Source organism: Pan paniscus, chromosome 16 (genome assembly GCF_029289425.2).
Source record: "Pan paniscus chromosome 16, NHGRI_mPanPan1-v2.0_pri, whole genome shotgun sequence".
Taxonomy (NCBI): domain Eukaryota; kingdom Metazoa; phylum Chordata; class Mammalia; order Primates; family Hominidae; genus Pan; species Pan paniscus.
The window spans coordinates 29413751-29438093 of NC_073265.2; the positions used below are offsets into that span (position 1 = coordinate 29413751).

At 38.6% G+C, this 24343-nt stretch overlaps 1 protein-coding gene across 2 annotated transcripts in view; it reads left to right on the forward strand.

Annotated features, from left to right (window-relative positions):
* The window catches only part of BUB1B (BUB1 mitotic checkpoint serine/threonine kinase B), a 60193-nt gene that overhangs the window by 18465 nt on the left and 17385 nt on the right, over positions 1-24343 (forward strand). Inside the window, exons 6-14 of one of the 2 annotated variants that reach the window (XM_003826568.5) lie at positions 4252-4421; positions 5706-5920; positions 6092-6183; positions 17113-17342; positions 20202-20314; positions 20832-20947; positions 21518-21567; positions 22993-23053; positions 23177-23282. In XM_003826568.5, coding sequence (XP_003826616.3) covers positions 4252-4421; positions 5706-5920; positions 6092-6183; positions 17113-17342; positions 20202-20314; positions 20832-20947; positions 21518-21567; positions 22993-23053; positions 23177-23282 — 1153 coding nt within the window. Of the gene's footprint in view, positions 1-4251; positions 4422-5705; positions 5921-6091; positions 6184-17112; positions 17343-20201; positions 20315-20831; positions 20948-21517; positions 21568-22977; positions 23054-23176; positions 23283-24343 lie in introns of both variants that reach the window. The other variant, XM_008951961.4, reaches the window with a different exon arrangement.

The following is a 24343-nucleotide window of genomic DNA, read 5'->3' on the forward strand; positions in this document are numbered from 1 at the left end:
TTATGTTAATTAGCTTCTTTAACTTTTAACCTATGTCTTTATATTTTTTAAGTGGGTTTCTTATACACAGCAAATAGTTGGGTCTTGTTTTTTCTGTGAACTCTAACAATATTTTTTTTGTTATGTTGAGACCATTTAATAGGATTTTTAATATTGTTGGGTTTAGGTCTACTATTTTATTATTTGTTCCATGCCTTTTGTTCCTCTTCAGCCTCTTTCCTACCTTCTTTTGGATTATCTGAGTGTTTTTTAGTATTTCATTTTAATTTGTGTTATTGGCTTTTTGCCTCTTACAACTTTAAGTGGTTGCTATAAGGTATATAATATACCTAAACTTTCACATTCTACTTAATGTTTTACCATTTAAAGTAAAATACAGAAGCTTTATAACCATAAAAGTTCCTTTATATTCCCTACCCTTTTGGTATACTTGCCATATGTATTACATCTATATGCATTGAAAACCCCACCAGACAATATTTTGTTTTGCTTTCAAAAGCCATATATATATCTCTCTCTTAAATAACTTAGGAAAATAGTCTGTTGTGTTTACCCTTTTTTTTGTTGTTGTTCTTTCTTCATTCCTGAAGCTCCAAGTTCCCTTCTAGTATCATTTCCCTTCAGTCTGAAGAACTTCTTTTAGCCGCTTTCTTTTAGAGCAGGTCCGTTGTCAATTAATTCTCCTAGTTTTTCTTCATCTGAGAATGTCTTCATTTCATCTTCTTTCCTGAAAAATATTTTTACTGGATATAGAATTCTGGGTCAATGTTTCGTTTCTTTTTTTTTTTTTTTTTTTTTGAGATGGAGTCTTGCTCTGTCACCCAGGCTGGAGTGCAATGGATGGCACGATTTCAGCTCACTGCAACCCCCACCTCCCAGGCTCAAGTGATTCTCTTGCCTCAGCCTCCCGAGTAGCTGAGTAGCTGGGACTATAGGCATGCGCCACCACACCCGGCTAATTTTTGTATTTTTAGAAGAGATGGGGTTTCATCACATTGGCCAGGCTGGTCTCAAACTCCTGACCTCAAATGGTCTGCCCACCTTGGCCTCCCAAAGTGCTGGGATTACAGGCATGAGCCACTGTACCCAGCCAACATTTCTTTTCTTTCACCACTTTAATGATGTTATCCCACTGTCTTCTGGCCTCCTTGGTTTCTTCTTTCTTTTTCTTTCTTTCTTTTTTTTTTTTTTTTTTGAGACGGAGTCTCGCTCTGTCGTCCGGGCTAGAGTGCAGTGGCGCAATCTCGGCTCACTGCAAGCTCCGCCTCCTGGGATTACGCCATTCTCCTGCCTCAGCCTCCCGAGTAGCTGGGACTACAGGTGCCTGCCACCATGCCTGGCTAATTTTTGTATTTTTAGTAGAGATGGGGTTTCACCGTGTTAGCCAGGATGGTCTCGATCTCCTGATCTCGTGATGCGCCTGCCTCGGCCTCCCAAAGTGCTGGGATTACAGGCATGAGCCACTGCGCCCGGCCCTCTGTGGTTTCTAATAAGAAATCTATAGTCATTTAGTAGTTCCTGACCTATACATAATGTGTTGATTTTCCTCTGGCCTTGTCCAAGATTTTTTCTTGTTCAGTTTTGGTTTTCAGAAGTTTGATTGTGATGTGTCTAGATGTGGTTTTTTGTTTTTTTTTTTTTTTTTTTGAGACAGAGTCTAGCTCTGTTGCCTAGGCTGGAGTGCAGTGGCACGATCTCAGCTGACAGCAACCTCCACCTCCCGGGTTCAAGCGATCCTCCTGCCTCAGCCTCCTGAGTAGCTGGGATTACAGGCATGCGCCACCATACCCAGCTAATTTTCTATTTTTAGTAGAGATGGGGTTTCTCCATGTTGGTCAGGCTGGTCTCCAACTCCCAATCTCAGGTGATCCGCCCACCTCGGCCTCCCAAAGTGCTGGGATTACAGGCGTGAGCCACCACGCCTGGCCTAGATGTGATTTTCTTTACATTTAATCTGGGCTTCACTGGGCCTTTTGAATTTGTAAATGTATGTCTTTCACAAAATTTGACAAGTTTTCAGCCGTTATTTTTTAAATGATTTTTTATACCTATTATCTCTTTCTTCTTTCTCTCTCTGAGACTTCAGTTGCACAAATTTTAGACCATTTCCCCCGACTCTGCTACTAATAATCTGTCCAAATTAAACCTTTTGATATCATTCCATAGGTCCCTGAAGCTCTGTTTAACCATTTTTCTTTTTGTTTTTCAGATTGTCCCATTTTTATTGCTCTGTCTTCAGGTTCACTTATTCTTTTCTCTTCCATCTCCATCCTGCTATTGAAACCATTCAACATAAATTTTTTATTTCAGATACTGTATTTTTCAATTCTAAAATTTCTGTTTCATTCTTTTTTATAATTTCTGTTTCTCTGTTGAGAATTTCTGTCTTTCCATTCATTTCAAATGTTTTTACCTTCATCTCATGGAACATAGTTATATTAGGTACTTTAAAATCTCCAGGCTGGGCACAGTGGCTCACGCCTGTAATCCCAACACGCTAGGAGGCCAAGGCGGGGGAATCACTTGAGGTCAGGAGTCTGAGACCAGCCTGGCCAATATGGTGAAACCCTGTCTCTACTAAAAATACAAAAATTAGCTGTGCATGGTTGTGGGTGCCTGTAATCTCAGCTACTTGGGAGGCTGAAGCAGGAGAATCGCTTGAACCCAGGAGGCAGAGGTTGTAGTGAGCCGAGATTGTGCCACTGTACTCCAGCTTGGGTGACAGAATGAGACTCCATCTCAAAAAACAAAATAAAATCTCCATCTGAAAACTATACCATCTGGGTCATTTTATGTTTGCATTTGCTTATTGTTTTTTCCTTTGAAAGTTGGTCACATTTTTCTAGTTCTTTGTGTGTCAAGTAATTCTTGTACCCTGGACATTTATCCTGACCATATGTTATAAGACTCTGATCCTGTTGGCCAATATTCCCTGGAGAATATCTATGTTTTTGTCTTAGTAGACAACCACACTTCAGATATTACAAGTTCTTTGTCATCTTGTGTGGCTGTTGGTTCCACTGTCAGTTCAGTTTTCAAGACCTTTGCTGTGTTGCTTTGGGTCTGTCCCATGCACGTCCTGCTTATGGGTTAATCTGGGGCTTGGGCAGTGGTTTATATCATTGTTCAGTTCTCAAAGCCTTTTCTGTGCTGCTTTGAATCTACCCTGTGCATGCATAGCTCAAGAGGGAACCTAAGATGTATGCCAATTCACATACAGAATTAGGAGATCCTCTTGTTCAGCTCATTCCTTTGCAGTTCTCCTCCCATATTCTTTGGCCTTCAGAGTCCTCTTTTCCCAGTCCTCAGGCCAGAAAGATGGGGTTTCTCTGAGTTTTACATTCACATACCACCACTGCAACAGTTCAAAACCACAAGAGAAAATAGAAGAATAAAAAAACAGGAAACAATCCTGCGTGGGTTGTTTCTTCAAGTTTTGACCCCTCTCCACAGTCTGCTTGCTTTTGTTGACTTTTCAGAGCCCTCAGTTAGTTGCTTTTTTTGTATATTGTCTACAGTTTTTAATTCCTATCAGTGAGAGAAAGAGAAAAGGTATAGTGGGCATACTCCATCTTGGCCAACACCTGCAATTTATTCTGGGTTTTTTGGGGTTTTTTTTACCCTTATGATAATACTTTTTAAGGCTAGTTAAATGAAGCAGTGGTAGGAATGGAGAATCTCTTCTGATAATACTTAAAACTGTGGCAGCAGCATAGGAAGTTTACTTTTCAAACTTCTGCCAACTTTGCTAAAGTACAATGTCATGTCATATGCACCTTCATTTCATATAGGTCAGGAGAAACTGTATATGTGTGTGCGTGCACGTGCGCGCATGCATGTGTATAGAAAAAGAGACACAGTGATAAAATAGATGTGGCACAGTGTTAACAATTGGTGGGTCAAGTTTTCTAATAAAAAGTTAGTGGGGAAATTCTAATCTTAATAAACTCTGTGATCTTAGTCTTAATAACCCTAACATGATCCTCAGATCAACTTAATGGTGATTTTCAGAATAATTTAAATTGGTCAAACTTGGGCATTTAATGGGAGAGTTAAATAATTCTAGCCAAAACTTTTCATGATCTTAAGGTGACTCTCTTTACTTCTGAGAGAATAAACATGTTCTTTGGGATATTTCTGCATTCTTCCCCCAGCCTGCTCTTCTAATTTGTTTACTTTAACAAATTGGAAATTTTGAGTCTGGTAAAATAGTGGTCACCTCACTAAAAGTTGTGCATTCTGCTACTTTAGACAATTCCAAGCTCGAGTGTCTCGGCAAACTCTGTTGGCACTTGAGAAAGAAGAAGAGGAGGAAGTTTTTGAGTCTTCTGTACCACAACGAAGCACACTAGCTGAACTAAAGAGCAAAGGGAAAAAGACAGCAAGAGCTCCAATCATCCGTGTAGGAGGTGCTCTCAAGGGTAAGTTTGTTAAACGTTATTTCGGAAAACTGTTAGTTTCTAGTGGTAAAAACATGTAAGAAGATAATACATAAATATACCTGTGGACACTTCTAGTTTGCTGAATACTGAGTAGCAAAAAGAAGGAAGTCAAAGGAGAGCTAATATTACAGTGTGCAGTAAAATCAAAATGCATCAGTAATTTTGTGTCTTAATTAAGAAAGACCTAACATTCAGGAAGCATCAAGATTTTCTGAGTTTGAATTGTTAGTTGAAAGAAGATATGTAGTAACATAGCAGGTGTTGTTAAAGTGAAGCTTACGTATACCAAAGCCTCAGAGAATGATACTAATATGGTTAAGAACCCTGCCTTCAGAGCCCTTTGGGACCAGAAATTAGACTCTCTATATACCCAAAGATCAGCAATAATTTTTTTTAATTAACACGGACTTTTTTTTTTTTTTTAAGAGATAGGTTCTCGCTCTGTTGCCTGAAACGTGGTAGTGCAATCATAGCTCACCGCAGCTTCAAACTCCTAGGCTCAAGCAGTCCTCTTGCCTCAGCCTCCCAAGTAGCTAGGATTATAGGTGTGAGCCACTGCATCTGGACAACACTGACTATTTTTTAGAGTAGTTTTAGGTTCATAGCAAAATTGAGCAGAAGGTACAGAGAATAATTAGCTTTTATTTACTAAATTTATAGCAGTTAGACATGTAAACCAGGCTGTTTTTTTAATCTCTTATTTCTTTCCTGGTATCAGTTTATCAATAATCAGAATGTTGCTTGGTGGTTCTAGAATTAGGTTATAGGGAGTGTATGGTCCCAAAGGCTATTTCATCCAGATCATGATGAAGCTTGGTTAATAACCAGCCCCACAACAGAGAAAACCCCTAATAAATAGGTTAATTTTGTATTCTCTAGTTCCAGTATATCTCTGCTGATTTCCATTGAGAGAAAATTTAAAACTGAAGAATAAAACTTAGGTTAGTTTCTGATAAAACTAGATAATGTTATAATGATGACTGAAGGAAGATGCAGAATGTCTTTTTTGGAAATTTGTGAATAAAAGATGTGGGGTGACTGGAGGAGGGAAAAGAAGGCAGAATATAAGTAACAAAGAATGGATAAAACGATTCTATTTTTGATTTATTAATTTTTTTAAAGATTATTTTTAAAATTTCTTTCTTTTTTTTCTGTTGTAGTGGAAATACTGTCCTTGAGTTGAGGAAGAATAGGTATACTTTATCTGGCATCTAAGTTAATAATGAAACATTTTACATGAGGTTTTAATATTTTTGCTCCTAGCTCCAAGCCAGAACAGAGGACTCCAAAATCCATTTCCTCAACAGATGCAAAGTAATAGTAGAATTACTGTTTTTGATGAAAATGCTGATGAGGCTTCTACAGCAGAGTTGTCTAAGCCTACAGTCCAGCCATGGATAGCACCCCCCATGCCCAGGGCCAAAGAGAATGAGCTGCAAGCAGGCCCTTGGAACACAGGCAGGTCCTTGGAACACAGGGTAAGGACTCTTAGATCCAGTGCTTTGCTGACACAACAAAGACTTCACATTTAGGGTAGAGAAGTATTTTTACCATCTCTTTTAATTCCTCTTGAATATTTAGCCATGGTCTATATATGCTGTCTGAGAACATAAAACTATGGTAATTTTAGTTTTCTTCTTCATCTCCAGCCTCGTGGCAATACAGCTTCACTAATAGCTGTACCCGCTGTGCTTCCCAGTTTCACTCCATATGTGGAAGAGACTGCACAACAGCCAGTTATGTGAGTGTGGTTTTTGGATATTTTGAAGTGGGAATTATTAAGGGTGGGCAGAGGCACCTATTCTACTTCCCAAAGGCAGTTTCTTCTTTATGAAGATGAAAGTAACCAGGCCAGGCGCAGTAGCTCACACCTGTAATCCCAGCACAGGCTGAGGCAGGAGGATCCCTTGAGCCTAGGTGTTCAAGACCAGCCTGGGCAGCCTAGTGAGACCCTGTCTCTATTTATTAAAAAAAAAAGTAACCAGACAAAATTTTGTATATCCTTTATGTTTGTATTCCTTTGAGTATGTTAGGGTTAAAAGACCATTTGTTAATATTTTATTAAGGAATAAACATTAATTAGGTTTATATTTTCATTACTGAACATTGCTTTAGGAAAATCAATGGTGGCTATTCTGGAAGATGGATTGAACATACATAAATAAGCTATTGGAATAGTTCAGGCAAGGATATTAAGGGGCGGTATTTGGGCAGGGTAATGGTAATGAAAGGAGAAAGGAGCTTGGATGAGAGAGGTTTCAGCAGTAGAGTTAGAAGATTTGTCTGATGGGATAATGGGGATGTAGGGAAAAGATAATGTGATTTAAATGAGACGTTCTCATTTTGTCATTGATAGTAATGAGAAATTATGATAGTTTTCCCTCTTATCCTGCTTTTTCCTTCTGGACATATTTTTCCTCTTTCTTCCTAATCCTTAGCATTTCTGTTTTTAAGAAAAAGTATAGTAGCTGGTGGTTAAATAAAAAAGCCAGCCTGAGATTTAGTCTAATGCTTAACATTGCCTAGTTCTTTTTTTTTTTTTTTTTTTTTTGAGATGGAGTCTCGCTCTGTCGCCGAGGCTGGAGTGTGGAGTGCAGTGGTGTGATCTGGGCTCACTGGAAGCTCAGCCTCCCAGGTTCACGCCATTCTCCTGCCTCAGCCTCCCAAGTAGCTGGAACTACAGGCGTCTGCCACCACGCCCAGCTAATTTTTTTTTTCTTTGTAGTGGACACGGGGTTTCACCGTGTTAGCCAGGATGGTCTCGATCTCCTGACCTAGTGATCCGCCCGCCTTGGCCTCCCAAAGTGCTGGAATTACAGGCGTGAGCCACCGCGCCCGGCCCTAGTCCTAATACTAGGTTGAATTCTGTCCCAGTGCAAGAGTTACCTCATAACTAATTTATAACTCCCACTACATGCTAGGAATGCAAAAATAATAATTAAGATTTTGAGCAAAAATTCTGCCTAAGTGCTCAGGACAAGGGGAAGGCTATTTTTTTTCTTTCTTTTTTTTTTTTTGTTTCTTTTTAAACAGAGTCTTGCTCTGTTGCCCAGCAGGCTGAAGTGCAGTGGCACCATCTCAGCTCACTGCAACCTCGACCTCCTGGTTCAACGGGCATGGCAGCCCACGTTTGCCATCCCAGCACTTTGGGAGGCCAAGGTAGGAGAATCACTCCAGGCCAGGAGTTCGAGACCAGCCTGGGCAACATAGCAAAAACCTGACCCTACAAAACAAATTTTTTTTTTTTTGAGACGGAGTCTTGCTCTGTTGCCCAGGCTGGAGTGCAGTGGCATGATCTCAGCTCACTGCAAGCTCTACCTCCCAGGTTCACGCCATTCTCCTGCCTCAGCCTCCCGAGTATCTGGGACTACAGGCGCCTGCCACCACGCCTGGCTAATTTTTTCTATTTTTTAGTAGAGACGGGATTTCACCGTGTTAGCCAGGATGGTCTCGATCTCCTGACCTCATGATCCGCCCACCTCAGCCTCCCAAAGTGCTGGGATTACAGGTGTGAGCCACCACACCCGGCCAACAATTTTTTTTTAATTAGCTGGGTATGGTGGTGGGTGCCTGTAGTCCTAACTACTCGAGTGGCTGAAGCAGGAGGATCACTTGAGCCCAAGAATTTGAAGCTACAGTAAGCTATGATCATGCCACAGCACTCCAGCCTGGGCAACAGGGCAAGAGCCTATCTCTAAAAAATAAATCAATTATAATAATAAAGAAAAATCAGCTTGGCATCATGGCTCATGCCTGTAATTTCAGCACTTTGGGAGGCTGAGGTGAAAGGATCGCTTGAGCCCAGGAGTTCAAGACCAGCCTGGGCAACACAGGGAGACCCTGTCTCCACAAAAAATTTAAAAATTAGCCAAGTGCAGTGGCTTGCACCTGTGGTCCCAGCTACTTGGGAGGCTAGGGATCACTTGAGCCCAGGAGTTTGTGGCTACGGTGAGCTGTGACAGCACCACTGCACTCTAGCCTGAGTACAGAGTGAGACCTTGTCTCAGAAATAAATAACGAAAATAAAAAAGAAAATCCTATGAGCCTTTATAGAAATTGATAACATACATTTGTAGATGTCTGGTTTTTCTAATGTTTCAAGTCATTTTGTAGAAACATGACTTATGTTAAAATTAATATGGTACAGGAAATATTAAACTTATTATTTTTGAGACGGAGTCTCACTCTGTTGCCCAGGCTGGAGTGCAGTGGTACAATCTTGGCTCACTGCAACCTCCGCCTCCTAAGTTCAAGCAATTCTCCTGCGTCAGCCTCCTGAGTAGCTGGGATTACAGGTTTGGGCCACCATGCCCGGCTGATTTTTGTATTTTTAGTAGAGGCAGGGTTTCACCATGTTGGTCAGGCTGGTCTTGAACTGACCTCATGATCTGCCTGTCTCGGCCTCCCAAAGTGCTGGGATTACAGGCATGAGCCACCGTGCCCGACCTAAACTTATTTTTATTTTAAATTCTTTTCCATGGATGTTTTATTTGACCTCTCCACACATTTTTCTTTAGGTTGCGTTTTGCTTAGTGATGTATAGAAGCTCTTCATAGATGAAGAAAATCAGCTAAAAATCTATAATATGAGTTGCAAATATTTTCCCCCTACTTTGTCCTTGTCTTTTGGCTTCATGTAGCAGTAACCATTATGCTTTTAATTATCATACAGTCAAATTTAAGTTTTCTTTTTTTTTTTTTTTTTTTTTCGAGACAGAGTCTTGCTCTGTTACCCAGGCTGGAGTGCAGTGGCGCCGTCGCAGCTCACTGTAACCTCCGCCTCCCGGGTTCAAGCAATTCTCCTGCCTCAGCCACCCGAGTAGCTGGCATTATAGACGCCCGCCACCACGCCCAGCTAATTTTTGTATTTTTAGTAGAGCCATGGTTTCACCATATTGGCCAGGCTGGTCTCGAACTCCTGACCTCGAGATCTGCCCGCCTTAGCCTCCCAAAGTGCCGGGATTACAGGCATGAGCCACTGCACTCAGCCTTTTAAAGCTTTTTTTTTTTTTTTCTAAACTTCATCGAAATATAATTCCGTGGCTTTTAGTATGTTCACAGAGTTGTGCAACCCTTACCACAATCAATTTTAGAGCATTTTTATCACTCCAGAAAGAACCTTGTACCCATACCTGTAAGACTCGATTCCCCACCATTACCCCAATCCCCACCCCAGCAACCAACTGTTTTTTTCTCTATAGATAATTTGCCAATTCTAGACATCTCGTGTAAATAATATAATATGTGGTCTTTGTTTTTTTTTGTTTGTTTGTTTTTTGTTTTTTAGACAGAGTCTTGCTCTGTCGCCCAGGCTGGAGTACATTGGTGCAATCTCTGCTCACTGCAACCTTCGCCTCTCCAGTTCAAGCATTTCTCCTGTCTCAGCCTCCTGAGTATCTGGGACTACAGGCATGTGCCACCACTCCTGGCTAACTTTTGTATTTTCAGTAAAGACAGGCTTTCACCACGTTGGCCAGGCTGGTCTCAAACTCCTGACCTCAAGTGGTCCGCCCACCTCGGCTTCCCAGACTGCTGGGATTATAGGCGTGAGCCACTGCGTCTGGGCAGTGTATGGTCTTTTCTAACTGGTTTCTTTCACTTAGGGTAGTGTTTTCAAGGTTCATCCACGTTGTGACATGTATCAGTACTTCATTATTTTTTATTGCCAAGTAATATTCCGTTGTGTGGCTTCACAACATTTTATTTAACCATTCATCAGTTGATACAAATTTTAATTGTTTTCATTTTTTGGCTATTATGGATAATGCTGCTGTGAATACCGTGTATACATTTTTGTGTGGACATGTGTTTTCGTTTTTCTTGGCTGTATACCTAGGAGAGGAATTGCTGGATCGTGTGATAACTCCATGTTTAATATTTTGAGGAACTGTCAAATTGTTTTCCAAAAAAGCTGTACCATTTTACCTTCTCACATTCCCCTAATGTACGAGTACTCCAATTCCTTCCCAACACTTGTTATTATGCTTTTTTGGTCATTGTCATTCTAACAGAGATGTGAAGTGGTATTTCGCTGGTTTTGATTTGCATTTTCCTAGTGACTAATGATGTTGAGCCTATTTTCATAGGTTTATTGGCCTTTTGTATATCTTCTTTGGAGAAATGACTGTTTAAATCCTTGGCCTATTTTTCCTTTGGATTACAGTAGTCCCTCCTTATCTGTAGGGGATACGTTCCAAGACTCCAGTGGATGCCCGAAACTTGATAGTACCAAACCATTTATATACTATGTTTTATCTTATACATGCACGTGGCCATAACTTTTGCAGTTTGAGGTATGACAGCAAAACTAACTTTTTTTCCTTCTTCACAATTTCACTGATAGAAGATTCATTCTTACTGTAAATCTTACTAACTTCAGCATGTGATTTATTTTTTATTTTTTTATTTTTATTTTTAGTGAAAGTTGAGGCTGGGCGTGGTGGCTGATGCCTGTAATCTCAGCACTTTGGCTTTGGGAGGCTGGGGCAGGAGGATTGCTTGAGACCAGGAGTTCAAGACCAGCCTGAGCAATATAATGAGACCCCATCTCTACTAAAAATAAAAATACACTGGCTGGGCATAGTGGCACATGCCTATGGTTTCCGTTACTATGGAGGATGAGGTGGGAGGATTGTTTGTGCCCAGGAGTCTACGGCTGCAGTGAGCCAGGGTCACGCCACTGTACTCCAGCCTAGGCAACAGATTCAGATCCTGTCTCTAAAAATAAAATAAAACAATAAAATAAAAGTTAAGAACTTTCACCTTTGGCATATCCAAATCACCAGCATCGCTACTCTTGTGCTTTGGGGCCATTATTAAGTATAATAAGGGTTACTTGAACACAAGAACTGCAATGCTGGGACAGCTGATCTGATAAGAGTCAGCTGCTAAGTGACTAATATGTGGATGCTGAACAAAAGGATGATTCACATCCTAGGTGGAACAAAATGGGAATATATGGGATTTCATCAGGATAGTCAGAATGCCTTGTAATTTTTTTTTTTTTTTTTTTTTTTTTTTTGAGACCGAGTCTCACTCTGTTGCCCAGGCTGGAGTGCAGTAGTGCCATCATGGCTCACTGCAACCTCAGCCTCCCGGGTTCAACCGATTCTTGTACCTCAGCCTCCCAAGTAGCTGAGATTACAGGCTTGTGCCATCACACCCAGGTAATTTTTGTGTTTTTATTAGAGACGGGGTTTCGCCATATTGCCCAGGCTGGTCTCGAACTCTTGGGCTCAAGTGATCCACCCGACTCAGCATCCCAAAATGCTGGGATTACAGGCATGAGCCACTGCGCCTGGCCAGAATGACTTGTAATTTAAAACTGATGAATTATTTCTGGAATTTTTCACTTAATATTTTTGGACCACCATTGACCATAGATAACTGAAACTGCTGAAAGTGAAACCATGAGTAAGGGGAAACTACTCTATTTGGTTTTTTATTGTGAGTTTAAGAGTCTTTTATGTATTCTAGATACAACTTCTTATCAGATACATGATTTGCAAATATTTTCTCCCATTGTGGGTTGTCATTTTATTTTCTCAATGGTCTCTTTTGAAGACCAAAAGTTATTTAAAATTTTGATGAAATGCAATTTATCTGTTTTTTAAAATTTTGTCCCTGAGCTTTCAGTGTCATATCTAAGAAGGCTCTGACTAATCCAAAGTCATGAAGATTTGCTTTTATACATTTTCTTCTAGGAGTTTTATAGTTTTAGCTCTTATATTTAGGTCTGTGATCCATTCTTAGCTAATTTTTGTGTATGGTATAAGGAAGGAGTCCAAATTCATTTTTCTTCATGTGGATATCCAGTGGTCCCAGCACCACTTGTTGAAGACTACTCTTTTGCCATTGAATGGTCTTGGCACTCTTGTTGAAATATCAGTTGACCAAAATGTATGAGTTTATTTCTAGACTCTTAATTCTATTCCATTGATCTTTTTGTCTATCCTTATGTCAATACCACACAGTCTTTTTTTTTCCCCTATACAATCTCGATTACTGCAGATTTGTAGTAACTTTTGAAATTGAGAAGGATGAATCCAACTTTGTTCCTCTTTTTAAAGATTGTTTTGACTATTCTGATTCTCTTGTAATTCCTTATACATTTTAAGATTAGCCTGTCAATTTCTGCAGAAAAGCCAGCTGGAATTTTGATAGGGATTCTGTTGAATCTATAGGTTAATTTAATGATATTGACATCTTAAAAATATTAAGTCTTCTGGTCCATGAACATGGGATGTCTTTCCAGTTATGTATATCTTTGAATTCTTTCAGTGTTTTGTAGGTTTCAGAATACAAGTTTTGCACTTCTTTTTCTTTAATTAATAGACTTTATTTTTTAGGACAGTGTTAGGTTTGCAGAAAAATGGAGTAGAAAGTACAGAGAGTTCCCACAGACTCCCTCCCCACCACTCAACCCTGTACACAGTTTTTCCTATTACTAACATCATGCATGAGTATGGTACATTTGTTATAATTGATGAACCAATATTGATACATTATTATTGGTTAAAGTTCTTTGTTTACATTAGGATTCACTCTAATGTGTTTTACAGTTCTGTGTGTTTTAACAAATACATAATATTATGTATCCATCATTACAGTGTCATTCAGAATTGTTTCATTGTCCCAGAAATCCCCTTTGCTCCATTTGTTCATCCCTTTCTCTCTCTCCCAAAATCCCCTGTAACTATTGATCTTTTCATTGTCTTTATAGTTCTGCCCTTTCCAGAAAATCATGTAGCTGGAATCATAGTATATGTAGCCTTTTCAATCTGGCTCCTTCCACTTAACAATAAGGTTCCTCTGCATCTTTTTCTGGCACAATACCTCATTTATAGTGCTGAATGATATTCCATTGTATAGATGTGCCACAATTTGTTTATCCATTCGCCCATAGGAGGTCATTTTGGTGACTTACAAGTTTTAGCAATTATGAATAAGGTTGCTGTAGACATTCATGTGCAGGTTTGTTTGTTTTAAATAGTCTTGTTCTTTCACCTACGCTGGAGTACAGTAGCATGATCCTGGCTCACTGCAGTCCTGACTCCTGGACTCAAGTGATCCTCCCACCTCATCCTCCCTAGTAGCTGGGACTACAGGTGCATGCCACCATGGCTGGCTTATTATTATTATTTTTTTAAAGATGGGGTCTCACTGTGTTGCCCAGCCTGGTCTTGAACTCCTGGGATCAAGTGATCTTCCTGTCTCAGCCTCCCAAAGCACTGGGATTACAGGCATGAGTCACCACACCCAGCCAGGTTTTGGTGCAGACATGTTTTCAACTCATTTGGCTGGATTGTATAATAAGACTAATTTTAGCTTTGTAGGAAAGTGCCAAGTTATTTTTCAAAGTAGCTATACTGTTTTGCATTCCTACCACCCATCAATGAGAGCTTCTATTGTTCCACATCCTTGGCAGCATTCAGTGTTGTCAATATTTTAGATTTTAACCACTCTAATAGGTGTGCAGCAGTATCTTATTGTTTTAATTTGCAATTCCTTAATGACATCTGGGAAGCATCTTTTCATATGCTTACTACCATCTTTTTTTTTTTTTCCATATGCTTATTACCACTTTTTTTTTTTTTTTTTTTTCCCTTAGAGACAGTGTCTCACTCTGTTGCCCAGGCTGGGCTCAAGCAATCCTCCTGCCTTATCCATCCTGGTAGTTGGGACTATAGGTGCATGACACCACGCCTGGCTAATTTTTTTTTTTTAAAGACAGGGTCTCAGCCAGGCGTGGTGGCTCATGCTTGTAATCCCAGTACTTTGGAAGGTGAGGCAGGTGGATCATGAGGTCAGGAGTTCGCCAACATGGCAAAACTCCATCTCTACTAAAAATACAAAAATTAGCTGGGCGTGGTGGCAGGTGCCTGTAATCCCAGCTACTTGGGAGGCGGAGGCAGGAGAATCGCTTGAACCTGAGAGGCGGAGGTTGCAGTGAGCTGCGATCATGCCATTGCACTCCAGCCTAGGTGACAAGAGCAAGATTCTTTCTAAAAAAAAAAAAAAAAAAAAAAACAAAAAAAAACAGGGTCTCACTGTATTGCCCAGGCTGGTCTTGAACTCCTGGCCTCAAGTGATCCTCCTGCCTCAGCCTCCCGAAGTGCTGGAATTACAGGCCACTGTGTCCAACTACCATCTATATGTCTTCTCTCACTTCCTTATTTTAAATTTATTGTGAAGTATTTTACTATTTTTGAAGCTATAGTAAATAGAATTGTTTTCTTAATTTCATTTTCTTTTTTCCCTTTTTACATGCTGCCTTGAGATGTGATTAATTTTATTTTCAGATTGTTCATTGCAAATGGATAAAATAAGTTGATTTTGTATACTGATCTTGTATTCTTTGACTTTGATGAACTCGTTTGTTATCTAAGACCATATCTTCTGCAAAAAGAGATAGTTTTGCTTCTTCCTTTCCCATCTGGACTCCTTTTCTTTGTTTCTCTTGCCTAATAGCCTTGACTAGAACTTCTAGTACAATGTTGTATAGAAGTGACAAGAATGGACATCCTTGTCTTGTTCCTGATCTTAGGGGGAAAGCATCTAGCCTTTTACCATGAAGTATGATGTTAGTGTGGGTTTTTCATAGATGTCCTCTAGCAGGTTGAGCAAGTTGGGGAAACTTTTTAAGCATGTAAATGCTTGGACCCTACCATTACAGTTTTTGATTCACTGAGTCTGGGAAGGACCGGTATCTTTAGTTGTACAAAGGTATATAAGAAAATAAAAGGTATATGAGTTATTCTGATCCACAGGGTTGAAAATATCTGCTGTATCATGGTTGAGGTGTCTTATACTTCATTCTTTTAAAAGCTATGCTGCCACTCTGATTCTTCCCCCTCAGCTGAGCACCTTGGACTTACTATTATTAGGTTCCTAATGCTATATTCTTAACTCTAATTCTTTTGGATACTAAACCATAAAAAATGGATTGTATTGCATAGGTTAACTTCTTTTCATATACTGGTTATGATTAGGATATGGTATTAAGATTTGCTTTCACCTATAAGTAATATAAGCTACTTGATTATCCCACTTATGGCTAATTTCCTTCCTTATCATAGCAGAGGTGGTACTCAGAACATAATTTTATTTTCCTTTTTTTTACATTTCAATAGGTTTTGGGGAACAGGTGGTGTTTGGTTACACAAATAAGTTACTTAGCGGTTATTTCTGAAATTTTGGTGCACCCATCACCCGAGCAGTGTACACTGTACCCGATGTGTAGTCTTTTAACCCTTACTCCCCCCATCCTTTCCCCCAAATCCCCAAAGTCCATTGTATCATTTTTATGCCTTTGTGTCCTTATAGCTTAGCTCCCACTTATAAGTGAGAACATATGATGTTTGGTTTTCCATTCCTCAGTTACATCACTTAGAATAATGGTCTCCAATTCCATCCAGGTTGCTTCAAATGCCATTTTTTTGTTCCTTTTTGTGGCTGAGTAGTATTTCATGGTAGATATATACCACATTTTCTTTATCCACGCATTGATTGATGGGCATTTGGGCTGGTTCCATATTTTTGCAGTTGCGAATTATGCTGCTAAAATATGCATGTGCAAGTATCTTTTTCATATAATGACTTCTTTTCCTCTGGGTAGATACCCAGGAGTGGGATTGCTGGATCAAATGGTGGATCTACTTTTAGTTCCTTAAGGAATCTCCATACTGTTTTCCATAGTGGTTGTACGAGTTTACATTCCCCCCAACAGTGTAAACGTGTTCCCGTTTCACCACATCCATGCCAGTTATCTATTATTTTTTGATTTTTTTATTATGGCCATTCTCACAGGAGTAAGGGGTTATTGCATTGTGGTTTTGATTTGCATTTCCCTGATAATTAGTGATGCTGAACATTTTTTCATATGCTCGTTGGCCATTTGTTTATCTTTTGAAAATTGTCTATTCATGTCCTTAGCCCACTTTCTGATAGGATTGTTTGTTTTTTTCTTGCTGATTTGTTTGAGTTCCTGGTAGATTCTGGATATTAGTCCTTTGTCGGATGCATAGATTGTGAAGATTTTCTCCCACTCTGTGGGTTGTCTGTTTACTCTGCTGATTATTCCTTTTGCTGTGCGGAAGCTTTTTAGTTTAGTTTAGCCCCATCTAATTATCTTTGTTTTTGTTGCGTTTGCTTTTGGGTTCTTGGTCATGAAGTCTTTACCTAAGCCAATGTCTAGGAGGGTTTTTCCAATGTTATCGTCTAGAATTTTTATGGCTTCAGATCTTAGATTTAATTAAGTCTTTGATCCACCTTGAGTTGATTTTTTGTATAAGGTGAGAGAGGAGGATCTAGTTTCATTCTCCTACTTGTGACTTGCCAATTATCCCAGCACCATTTGTTGAATAGAGTATCTTTCCCCACTTTATGCTTTTGTTTGCTTTGTCAAAGATCAGTTGACTGTGAGTATTTGGCTTTATTTCTGGGCTCTCTATTCTGTTCCATTGATCTATATGCCTGTTTTTATACCAGTATTATGCTGTTTTGGTGACTATGGCCTTACAGCATAGTTTGAAGTCAGGTAATGTAAGGCCTCCAGATTTGCAGAACATAATTATTGATGGCCCTTGTAAATTATTTTTAGCTTCTTTTATCAATCTTACTGATTTTTTTTATTTTGACCCATATGAATAATAGTAATTTTGCTTCTTTAGGACACCATGTAAAATTGAACCTAGTATAAACCACATCCTAAGCACCAGAAAGCCTGGAAAGGAAGAAGGAGATCCTCTACAAAGGGTTCAGAGCCATCAGCAAGCGTCTGAGGAGAAGAAAGAGAAGATGATGTATTGTAAGGAGAAGATTTATGCAGGAGTAGGGGAATTCTCCTTTGAAGAAATTCGGGCTGAAGTTTTCCGGAAGAAATTAAAAGAGCAAAGGGAAGGTGTGTGTAATTCAAGTTTGTGAAGAGGACTTAACTTAGTTGTGTGAAGGTTGAGCTGATCTATTAAGTCTGAAGAAAACTAACCTTATAGTTTGTACCTTTGTATGATGTTTCTATGGTAGTACTGTTTCTTTCTGTGTATCAGCCAAAATCCCACTGCTGCCTTCTATGGTTGTACTGTTTCTGTGTATCAGCCAAACTCCCGTTGCTGCCTTCCATGAAAACTCCTTGGGGTGTGGGGGCACTGAGTATGTTTAGAAGTAAAGGAAGAAGTTCTGAACTGTATGAACAATTTATATTCCCCAATACAATAAACAAGCAGCTATGATCCCTGACATGCATATATGTACATTCCATGCATCCCTATTAAGTACTTTTCCTAATGTTATTGCTTGAAATATTTCACTTTACCTTTGATACTTTGTCTGAAATTTCTCCAAGGGCTTATTTAGATTAACATAGTAGGTCATACTGCAATGATTTAGATTATAGATATTTGTATTGTTTTTTAAAGACATTATATTTCTAAATTAAAGGAAAAGGTTTAAAAATTGAGATATGGGGAATTTTTGGGAAACAGGAAGCAGTTCTGATTCTGGAGCCTGGAGTACTTGAAGGCAAGAGGTAGGGCAGAATGGGCTGGAAAGTAGGGAAGTAAGGCATATGGGGCTTAAGGCATGAGAAGGTGAAGGAGAATAAAGAAGGGTACAGAAAATGAGGTAGGGGAGGGTCCACTTCCATTTAGACATTTTTTATTAGGATCTGTAAGGAGAAAGTAATGTTTCTTTTATACATCCATATCCAGAATAACCTACTAATATAGCTCAGCTCTCTTAACAGGATGTGGTGTTTGTGGGGTTAGCTGGGAAACTTAACCATCACTTATACTTTGAAGAGCAATCTTTTCTGAGTTCCAGGTGACAACCTGGAAGCAAACTTTGGTAAAGCAGACTGTTAGTAAGTTTGGAATTGCCTTCATTTGTTACACTAATTAGTGTCATCCAAGATTGTCAAAAGTGCTCTGGGTTCAAATGGAACTTGTGTGTCTAGGTAGAAGAGAGGGATGGTTGCAAAGCAAGGTGTTGAGTAAGGCTTTTAAAAAAGGAGAACCACTCCAGCAAAGAAATAGGCTAGGAGGGTGGCCAAATATGAACCAGAAAAGGAACTAGGTATCTAGATAAAAACTGTTTCCTAAGGGAAAAGCTTAGTCTGTACCAGATATATAGAAGGAAAATGAAAGTCCATTTTAGGGCCAGGCACAGTGGCTCACACCTGTAATCCCAGCACTTTGGGAAAAAAAAGACCAGCCTGGGCAACATGGTGAATTCTCATCTCTGTGGGAAAAAGAAAAGGTACATTTTGTTTTCAACTAGCCAAAGAAGGACCTACTCTAGATTACATGGGATTTAATTAGGAATAAGAAGGCATTGACCTCTGAGAATTTTTTAATACTCATTTCTATTGTGGTTTTTTTTTTTTTTTTTTTTTTTTTAAATAGAGAGATGGGGTCTCCCTGTGTTGCCCAGGCTGGTCTCAAACTCCTGGGCTCAAGCTATCCTTCCCACCTTGGTCTTTCAAAGTGCTGGGATTATAGGCATGAGCCACCATGCAGACCTTAATGCTCATTTCTAAGCTGGTCTCTGAATCTATTTCATGAACTTGTATAAATTCCCATCTGTGTATAAGTTTGTACCCTTACATAAATCCTCATTTCAATAAATGTGGTTTCTAGTTACTGTCAAAAACTGGCTTCAAAGACTTGCCAACTACTTACTCTCAGGGAAGAATACAAGAAAAGAGGAAGCCACAATCAGGGCCTACACAAAGGTTGTTTTTTCTTTGCGTTGCACTTCCAAATCATTTTTTCCCTCTTCTTTCAAAAACTTTAGCTTCCTTCAGATTTCTGTCCTCTAATTCTTTTCTATCTCCTGAGCCTCCTTAGTGTACTCACCTCAGACTTTTCAGTCACACCCCATCATTCATTAATTGACTAATAAGCACATGGCTCACTATCTATGCCTCTTTACCCTAACCTGCAAAACCCTGCATGGCCAAGCATGGTAGCATGTGCCTGTAGTCCCAGCTACTCAGGAGGGTGAGGCAGAAGGATTGAGCCCACAAGTTTGAGACCAGCCTGGGCAATATAGCAAGACCTCATCTCCAAAAACAAACAAAACTCCATGTGGCTTAGCCTTTGCCTACCTCTCCAACCCCATCTTTTTCTATTCACCCTCTTACTATGCTGCAACTACACTGGACTTCCTTTGGATTCTTAGACACAGTGGTCTTTTCCTGCATTGGGGCCTTTGTGCCACCTAGTTTGTTAGCCTAGAATCTTTCCCCAGAACTTTGGCCCCTTATCATTTAAATTACAGCTTAATACTGTCACTTTATCAGAATGATCTTCCCTGATCACTGGTCTTAAGTAGCCCTCCCTTGGCCTCCATCTCCCTACCCAGTCAAACATTCTCATGTCACCTATTTTATTCTTTTTCCTAAACTGATATTCTTGTGTGTGTGTTGCCCCCAAATTTGAATGTTAGCATCACATAACCAAGGACTTTGTATTATGTACCACTGAAACCTAAGTACTCAGAGTTGTGCTTGGCACATAGTAGGTATTCAATGTTTTTTTTCCTTTTAGTAGAAACCTGTGTTGTTCAAAGGTATTCTATTTTTTTATTGAATGGATAAAGAAAAGAATAGAGGCCTAGACCACAAGTTGAGGACCTTATTCCACTTAAATCATTTTCATCTGTATTAGTAACATACATGTTGAGGAGATGAGCTCCAAAGGCAGTTTTTGACAGAATGAGTTACTATGAGGAATAATACCTCAAGCAACTTTACTGTTTCTAGCCGAGCTATTGACCAGTGCAGAGAAGAGAGCAGAAATGCAGAAACAGATTGAAGAGATGGAGAAGAAGCTAAAAGAAATCCAGACTACTCAGCAAGAAAGAACAGGTGATCAGGTAATTTTTCTTTTTTCAATACACAAAACTAGAATTTATTGAAACAAATTTAAACATTATAAAAATATAGAAGGTTAAAGTCCTCCCAACCCCCATTTAGAGTTTCTGGTAGTTTCTTAGCTGTTAGTAGCCAGAAAGTTGAGCGGGAAAGTAATTTAACAGGTGACTTCAAATGGAATTTGTGGCATGTGAAATAAGTAGTGCGGTTTATTGACTTCTTAGTTATACTCCAAATCATTATGTTGTTAATTCTGGCTTAAGCTTTTTATTCTAGCTATGTTCCATTAAAATGGGATTGCCTAAAGAAATTTAGTATATGCCTGGCACTGCTCAGTTGAGTACAACAGTACCGGTTTAGAGTAGGAATAAAAATTATTGGAAATGACTTTTGTGGTACACTCATTTTGTACTGTTAGTGGATGTCTAGGGAAAGAGTACAGTAAAGCTAATGTTAGAACTAGAAAATAGCATTTTCTGGATGGGAGGGACATTGATTTTGTTTATTTAATGCAAACAGCAAGAAGAGACGATGCCTACAAAGGAGACAACTAAACTGCAAATTGCTTCCGAGTCTCAGAAAATACCAGGAATGACTCTATCCAGTTCTGTTTGCCAAGTAAACTGTTGTGCCAGGTAAGACTACATAGGTGGAAGGGACAATGCATATAGGAGGGCATTTAGAACCAACCTTTGACTCTCTAGTCCCTTGAAGTCTCTTTGACGTTTACAGTATCGAGACATGGTTTTTGTAAGTCTCTGTCACAACATAAGCTTTGATGCTGATGAGGGAGGACAGAGCATTGACTATTTTCCACTGAAGAAACATGTTTCTTATAGAAACAAATACATATACTGTTTTTAAAAACAAAATCACCCATTTCTACCACTAAGAGATGACTACCATTAACACTGTTCTGTCTCTTCTTTTGTGTTGTATTTTTGTTTTGTTTTATATAAATGGCAGCTTACCATTTTGTAATCTGCTTATACTATTAATGCAACTTGACATCTATTATCAAATATATTTCTGCAACATTTTTGATAACCAAAGCTTCCATCTTCTTTAAGAGAATTTGAATTGACAGTAATAATTTATCTTAGAGTAAATATTATATTTAATGGAAAAGCCTCTTGGACTTTTAAAAATTAAACAGTTCTTTCTGTGGGTATTGAGCACATGATTTAAAACAAGTTTCTTCACAGAGAAACTTCACTTGCGGAGAACATTTGGCAGGAACAACCTCATTCTAAAGGTGAGTTGTATTTGACAGCCTTGAAAAGAACTTGCTGATAACAAATGTATTATGTAATAAATGGTAAATATTTTTAATTATGATAAAGGGATTGAAAGACAGGGGGACTAGGATACTAGGAATTTAGTATAAGCATATGCTTTATGATAGGAAAGACATTTGAAAGAGTATTTTTTTAAAGATTCCTCAGTGCTTCAAAATATTTGGTTTAATTGTAATTTTAAATTTACACTAACCACCAAATCTTATACTTTAGTTACTGTACACTAAACAGCAAAGACACTAAGGAAAGTGTTTCTTTTCAGGGAAAAAAAAAATTTAAAGCTATTTTATACTCAAATTGGTTTTCTTTTCTTCAAAATGTGTTAAAAGTGGTGAAACATGAATATCTACTTGTAAATGGTTTGGCAAAAATAAAAATAAAAAACATTAAAATCTAATTAAACCTCTGTTTCTAACCGACAATTTATTGGAAATATAAAGCATGGAGGAACGTTGTTAAACAACACAGCGGGATGGAATTGGCAAAATCCAGCATTATGGGGCTAGCAACCCAGTTTGTTCAACAAAAATTCCCCCCAAAACTCTATAGAATAAAAGAGATTTCAGAGGCATTTGAACAGTCACAGTATACGGATCTTAATTCTGCATTCCCAATTCAAACAAACTTTAAAAAAATTTTTTTTTATTTATTAATATTTTTTTGAGACTGAGTCTCGCTCTGTCGCCCAGGCTGGAGTGCAGTGGCGCGATCTCAGCTCACTACAAGCTCTGCCTCCTGGGTTCATGCCATTCTCCTGCCTCAGCCTCCCGACTAGCTGGGACTACAGGCGCCCACCACCACGCCTGGCTAATTTTTTTTTGTATTTTTAGTAGAGACGGGGTTTCATCATGTTAGCCAGGATGGTCTCAATCTCCTGACCTCGTGATCCGCCCACCATGGCCTCCCAAAGTGCTGGGATTACAGGTGTGAGCCACCATACCTGGCCAAAACATTTTTTTAATTGGTAAAATATGAAACTTCTCACTGGACATTTGATATTATATATATATTCATAAATTGTTCATTTTATAGGTAGGTATCATGTTTTGGGATTGGGATTTTTAAAAAGCCTCTTTTAGAAATATATACTGAAATATTTGCGGATAAAATGACATGTCTGGAATTTGCTTTAAAATAATCCTGTTGGGTTGGGTTTGGGGAGTAGTGACAGTGGTAGAGAATCTAAATGGAACAAGATCATCTAAGTTTAGGTAACTGGTAAATTGTTTAATGACCTTTTATATGTTTGAAGCTTTTTGTTATTAAAAAAACAGATTGCCTTCCTGCTTTCAAACAACACAAAATATTGATTAATTTATCTGGTTGTCTTGAAGAGTAAAGCATTTACTCCTAGAGTATGTATCTAGTCTCTCTTTCTCTAGGTCCCAGTGTACCTTTCTCCATTTTTGATGAGTTTCTTCTTTCAGAAAAGAAGAATAAAAGGTACGTTGTTTTTTTGTTTTTTTGTTTTTTTTTTACTTAAGAATTTTCTGTTATTATAAGTGAGGATAAATTAGGGGTTACTGTTATGAAAAAAATTGCTAAGTGAGATATGTCTTTTTCCAGTCCTCCTGCAGATCCCCCACGAGTTTTAGCTCAACGAAGACCCCTTGCAGTTCTCAAAACCTCAGAAAGCATCACCTCAAATGAAGATGTGTCTCCAGATGTTTGTGTAAGGAGCAGTATCCTTAAGTTAATGTAAATGGGCTAGTGGATTGTTTATTCAAATCCACAAAAGCTTAAGGTTAAAATTGAAACCACTGACTTGAATTAAGCACATGAAAAGATGCTCAGCATTACTACTCAACAGGGAAATGCAAATCAAAACCACAGTGAGATACTACTTTATATCCTCTAGGATAGCTATAATAAAAAATTACGCACAGTAACAAGTGTTGGCAAAATTGTGGAGAAATTAGAACATACATTACTGGTGGGAATGTAAAATGGTGTAGCCACTTTGGAAAACAGTTTGGCAGCTCTTTAAAATGTTAAACACAATTACCATATGATCCTGCAGATCTCTGCCCAGGTATATACTCAAAATAATTGAAAACACATGTTCACACAAAAAATTTGTACACAAATGTTCATAGCCGTATTACTCATGATAGTGGAAACAACCCCAAATGTCCATCAGCTGATGAATGGATAAACAAAATGTTATGTATCCATACCATGAAATATTATTTGGCAACAAAAAGGAATGAAGTACTAATACCTGTCACAACATAGATGAACCTTGAAAACGTTATGTCAAGTGAATGAAGCCAGATACAAAGACCACATATTATATGATCTCATTTTCATGAAATATCCAGAATAGGCAAAGGTGTCATGGATTGAGGTTTTCCAGGGGATTAGAGGGTGGTGGAGAGTGACTGCTAATGGGTATAGGGTTTCTTTTTGGAGTGATGAAAGTATTCTGGAATTAGATAGTGATGATGGTTGTACAACCTTGTGAATTTACTAAAAACTACTGAAATATACTTTAAAAGGGTCAATTTTATGGTATATGAATTATATCTCAATTTTTATAAGTAGGGAGAAATCACTAATTTTAAAGCCTTTTGTACTTTTAATTTTTTAACCAACATAGCAAAAGACATTTGTTCTTTTTTTATATAAAATACCTTTTGTGGCAATGCAAAAGTTATGTGGGCCAATCATTTTTCTTCAGTAATGTTCTATATTAACCGCTATAGACTAATGACATAATACTTAAGGTAAAAA